Genomic DNA, 6015 nt, shown 5'->3' on the forward strand with positions numbered 1-6015 from the left:
TCTTGTGTAGCCTACTGTTTTGCACACATGCAGTATCCTCCTACATTTGTATGTTTGTTTGATAATAAGCACAACAGTGAGGACTAACTGTATATCTGCACTAGGGCATAAAGTCGACTTCATTACACAAGTCGAGTCGACTTCCTTACACAAGTCGACTCCCACCAGAGAAAGTCGAAGTTGAAAAAAACCCTGAATAAACGTTCTATTGTGAAAATAGCCGATCTACATGCTCACAACTGCTCACAACTGTGAGCATGTAGATTGGCTATTTTCACAATGTCTGCCTCTATATATTTGACAATTTGGACAATGTTTAATTCGCCATTTTAGACGTATTAAAAAGTCCTTAAATTGGCACTTTAGAAATGTGCAGATACCCTCTATACACTTAAACTTCATGTTGGTTTGTTTATAGTTGAGTGAGAAAACAATGTTTCACATTAAGTTAATCATCTGGGGACCCCTCCAAAATAATTGGGGGGGGGTCGTGCGTGATGCAATGACGTCATCAAACCATAAAGTCGACTTCAAGTCAACTTTTTACTGAGTCGAGTCGACTTGCAAAAATCACAAGTCGTTAATGCCCTAATTTGCACCTGCTGTATATTTGACCACAGGTACCTCAGCTCCATTCTTGCGACTGTTATACCTTTCATAATAATCATTTTCTTAAATCTATATGTTTATTGAACAATCCATAGAGTGTGAGTGTGTGTGCGCGCGTGCTCGCGTGTGCGTGCGAGCTCATGAAGGGTTAACTCCACCATCATTTCATCTCCGCTCTCCCTGCAGCCACTTTAATGTGTTCATATAAAGACGGTATCACTTCCACGCTGCTTCCCTGTCACATAAGCCTCTCTTCCTCATTTCAAACCCCCTGCAAGGCTGCAACCTCACTGCACCGTCCACATTTCAATCTGCACTCACTATAATAGACCCCCCTCCACCAGCCTTATGGGAAATAGCCTCCCAGCCCAGCCAATCTCTGTGTTTATACACAGAGGCCTTTAGTGTGAGTCATGGGTCAGCAATACGTAACTTATATTCAGTGGTGGAACGTGACTAAGCACACAGTTCATGCGAGACATGAATATTTCTGTGGATATCGATTGACAACCGACTAAATCAGTTGTTTACCTTTGTCTTTTTGTGAATTGCTCCTTACAAAGTTTCAAGACAGAATCTTCTTATCAAAACATGTTTATTAACCACAAATTGTTTTAATTATATGCAGCTTTTGAAATTCAAACGCAGTCTGCAGTTGCTTTTAGTAAAAAGAACATTTACTACTGGAATTGGTATTTCAGCATGTGTGGCTGCAACCAATCACCAACATAAGCTGGGAGACCCCCAAGCTTATGACTTCACTGCACTGAATTATCTCTGGATTTGTAGATTATTCCTCTGCTTTTCAGCTCTCTCACCACACCTGTCAAAAAAAAATAATAATAATTATGGTAGAACAGTGTAAAGTTTAGGGTGCAGTGGTGTCAGTTCATAAAAAGCTAAGGTATGGCAACATGACTGGTGTCTTGCACGCGTGCCTTCGCAAGACACCAGTCATGTTGCCATACCTTAGCAACAGGCATGATACATTTATTTTAAGAAGTACATTTTATTTTTTCCTCCGTTTCTAAGGTTTCTTGGGCTGGATATGGCAGCCTGGAACGGTTGTTCAAGTGCAGCTAAACTTGGCATGTTAGTAAACGTGCCACAATTAACAATAATGCATTGCACCTGTGCAGCTGACCTGCAGTACCTGGGAATATACCATTTTGTCAAGATGGGGAGAATTAAAGTGTAGAGAATACAATTATAATACCTTGTTTAAGTGACCATTTTGTAAAATTTTGCATTTGTAGTTATTTTACTGTAATTTAACAACATAATAACCAGCACAGATAGACAAAGAGACATTCATGGATTTATATTTAAAAGTAACTTTTTTATTTTTTCCTCCTGAACCCAGGGTATGGCAGCTGCATACCCCTGTCATACCCAATTGACGCCCCTGTTAGGGTGAATGTGTACATGCACGTTTACATTTTATTTTATTACAACTAGATAGCCTACCTGGATTTAGCCGTCCAGTAACTGTCACAGCATAAACACCTGGCTTGAAGTTGCCTGCAGTATAATGACAGGGACACAGAATAAGCAACACTAATAAGTCAAATAAGACATTCTACTTCAAAACCAAGCCTCTTACATGAGTAAGAATAAGTCAAAAATCTCATTAGTCCTACATCTCATTAGTCACAAAGAAATTTGTGATTGGGCACCCAGGTTGCTCAACAGACATACCACTTCAGTAAGGTTTTTCACTAAGGAATTATTGATGAGATGATTGACATTGTGCAAATAATACTCACCGATTCTCTGCCATCTAGCCACCCAGCTGTCGTCAGGGATCATCATTGCAACGACTCTGAATACACAAAATATACAGTATTGGTTGACAATAGAAGGTCATAATGAATCAATACACTGAGAAAACAAACATACGGTCCTTACCCATCAAATGCAGAACTTGTGCATTCGTATACCATCTCCCGGTTCCTCTTCATCTGAAGATACGACTCACAGTTGTCACAGCCATCACCCTCGAACTGATCAATGGTCTGATAAATGAAGATGTAACACAAGACATGAAATAATTAAAATACAAACTAATTATGATTCCTTCAGGATTATAGAATTTATCAAAGGGGATAGTCAGATCTTACAATGGGGGTTCTGCTTAACATAAAATAATAGAAATATCATATGCTGCAAGGAATTAAAGGGATCACACACACACACACACACAGGTTTTCCGATAACTTTCTTCATTTATTTGTAATAAGTATTTGGGAAAATGGAAAAAATGAAAAACAAAAAATAATTATTAAAAATTAAATTAAAAATGTTATCGAAAAACACAGCCTGCTCACGTATTAGGAGAGTAGTTGAGTCACCAGAAAAAAATAATGGGTGTTTTTAGTGAATCTATCATGGTTAAAATGAAGTTTGAAGTTACAATGGGTGTGTGTGGGGAGAGGGCCTGGGCCTGGAGGACCTGATAACATTTACATCAAATATCTAAATATTGACTCAAGGAAATTAAAAACTGTTCAGGGTGTTTATAAAAGCCTGATTAGACGATAAAATTACCAAAAGATTTTTTGAAAGTGAAATATCCCTTTAAGTATACCCACAAATTCTATATCATGGGAAGACCAACATAAATTATTTGTGGTGTTGTAATGCAGTTTGATGTAACATTCTAGTGATCATATGTTATAGTAATGATACTCTATATGTATAAAATGTACTTGACCAAATAATTTGTATTTTCTTGAAAGAAAAGAAGCAAGCAAGAAAGATGTATCGAGTACAAAAGGACACCAATGGAAACAAGCCATAGGCTTTCATGACAAACAGACCAGTGGTGAAGTAACTAACTTAACTAAGTACATTAATCAAGCACTGTGCTTCTCACAGTGCTCATTGTGAGCTTGTAGATATCGTCTTTGTCGGGTGGAAACCTTGTATCTCCAAGTTTCAAATGTGTATGTTCTTTCGCAAAGTAAAGCCCTGCGTCATCATACAAGGCCGTTGCACAAAAGCAGTGAAAACAGCCGATCTACAAGCACACAACGCCTCGCAGTGCGAGGCGTTGTGTGCTTGTAGATCGGCTGTTTTCACTTGTTTAAATCATTTTTAAAAAGATAAATGCAAAATGAACAGTTTTCACCCAACAACAGTTTTCACCCGACAACGACGATATGCTATATTTTCAAAAGATTTGTATACATTTGAAAACTTCAAAAATGGGACATACTGCATTAATGAGTACTTTATACTTTTGGTACTATTAAGTAAATATTGATGCCAATACTTTTGTACTCAAGTACTCAAGTACATTTTGAAATCTGGACTTCTACTTGTAACAGAGTATTTCTACATTGCAGTATTGATACTTTTATTGAATAAGAGATCTGAGCACTTTTTCCACCACTGCCACGTTACTTTGCTGCAATTTACCTTCACAAGAGAGCACAGGAGACAAGCCCGCAAATGGCGAAGGTCTTTAGCACAGGTTTCCAGTGCCATTGTGTGCACACTGCCACGTGCAGGTTCCAGAGGTAGTTTTATTAAAAGCAACGCTTCGGTCGTGAGACCGAAATGTCAAGCTAAATTCACTTCACTCGTGGCTGACAAACACTAAATACATTTCCACTGGTACAAACAACCAATCAGAAACAGTCAATGTGATCACTCATTTCAGACAGCTGTGTCGACATGGTCATGTGACTTTAAAAGTACACATCTTCTGAGGTCTTCTAAGTATCATTGAAAATAACAAATTACAATAATACAAAGGCAAATAAAGAAAAGTCATGCCAAATAATACACGGAAATCAACAAATATCACATTATTCAAATAATGTCATAATGTCCTACTCCCAATGTCAGAGTGGAAAAAAAAGCAAAATAAAGCAAAACAAGAAATACAAAATGCACAGGGACCGGCCAAGAAGTATTAAGAGTAAATTGATAAAGAAGCCACCACTGGCTAAGGCTCTCTTTAGAAGTTATAATTTATAGCATTACATTCAACAACAATTCATCATTTAGCCCTAGGATGAAGGGTCTGCAATGGTGTCAGGCAAATTCGCCTAAAACATATTTGCCTAAACGCATTTGGTCCTTTCGCCTGGCATTTTCGCCGAAAGGTAACCGGTAATGTCGCCGGAATGAAGGTCGCCGGGAAACGCGGAACAGTCGCCCGGGAAAGCTCACCAATTTCCGCGCTGTGAGCTTGTATATCTGCTATTTTTCAATAAGTATAACAGGCCCCCAGACCTTGGGCCCCAGTAACTCAGTCCCACTTTTCCCCCCCTTGTGATGCCCCTGATAAAGAGAGACAGAGAAGCAAGGCAAGGTCACAATGCTGCATCAGGGGATCCCCCCCCCCCCCCCCCCCCCCCCACCCCGACAAGGCACCTCCCCCATATCTGACAACCAGGGGGAAAACCGTGTGGATGCGCCTGACGGGAGCGTCGTGACGTCTTCTTCTCTTATTTTCTCTGCAGCTGAGACGATCTGTCAGTCTCTCCACCTTCTTTTTTTAACCTCTCGCTGGATGCATTTCACACCCGGAGCAAAATGATCTGTCAAAGCTGTGAGAGAAAACAGGTCACCGAAGGGTTGACCGGTCACTTTGAGGCCACACAGCAGCTTGAGGTGTTATTTCACCAGACGCCAGCAGTGAAGTTCACTGTTGAATCCTGACCCTGGCATTCTCATTATTTTGTTTGAGAACTGAAATGACCACATAAAGTTTACTGGTGTATAAACACATGCAGCGAGGGAAAACTAATAAACCAATTGCTGTGATTTCCGGACGTCGTACTTCGAAAGTCCAAATCAAACTGGCCCCTGTTGTTGACAGGCTGGTTAAAGCCAAGCCAAGACATGTCAGGTGTCTGGATGTTTAAAGTGAAACATTTCGTATGGCAGGGGCTGTCTTCTGCATTTCTGTCTGCAAATGTTCAATTTCAAATGGTTTATTAATGGAAAGGGTGGGGGTGGGGCTCCCAAAACAAAAATAGTATTGTTTTTCAATCTCTCATAACACATATCTTGTAGCCCAGGGACGTGCAGAGAATGTTAGAGAGGAAGGGGCTGACGTTTCTAAAAGGGCCTTTTGGTGAAAATAGCAGACCTACAAGCTCACAACGCGTCGCAGAGCTTGGAGGTCGGCTATTTTATGTACTTATTCATGGTCTGGAGAGAGGGCACTTTTTACAGACGGGTAAAAGGGCAGGGGCTCAAGCCCCCTTTGATGTCTATGTGTGCACGTGCCTGTTGTAGCCTATGACTGTAATACCAATCATAAAAGTAATCTACTTCATAATAAATTCAATTCGACACACTGCATTTATAGCAGACACTAAGACAGCAGATTGAAAAAACAATGGCTGTAACAGCTGTGGGAGTATATATGTTACAGTTAGTTTGGGTAAC

The 6015-nt window shown here is 40.0% G+C and overlaps 1 protein-coding gene across 1 annotated transcript; it reads right to left on the bottom strand.

The window, feature by feature from the left end:
- Window positions 1–1367: 1367 nt before the first annotated feature.
- LOC308280328 (transcription elongation factor SPT4-like) lies at window positions 1368–4098 on the bottom strand (the record flags this gene model as incomplete). The annotated part of the gene is made up of 5 exons (XM_080720590.1): window positions 1368–1432; window positions 2077–2130; window positions 2376–2431; window positions 2518–2624; window positions 4030–4098. 5 exons carry the CDS (start codon window positions 4096–4098, stop codon window positions 1368–1370), a joined length of 351 nt encoding a protein of 116 aa, XP_080576716.1.
- Between the last annotated feature and the right edge of the window lie 1917 nt (window positions 4099–6015).

The sequence above is a fragment of the Nannobrachium achirus genome (genome assembly GCF_963921795.1).
Source record: "Nannobrachium achirus genome assembly, chromosome: 24".
In the NCBI taxonomy this organism is placed as follows: domain Eukaryota; kingdom Metazoa; phylum Chordata; class Actinopteri; order Myctophiformes; family Myctophidae; genus Nannobrachium; species Nannobrachium achirus.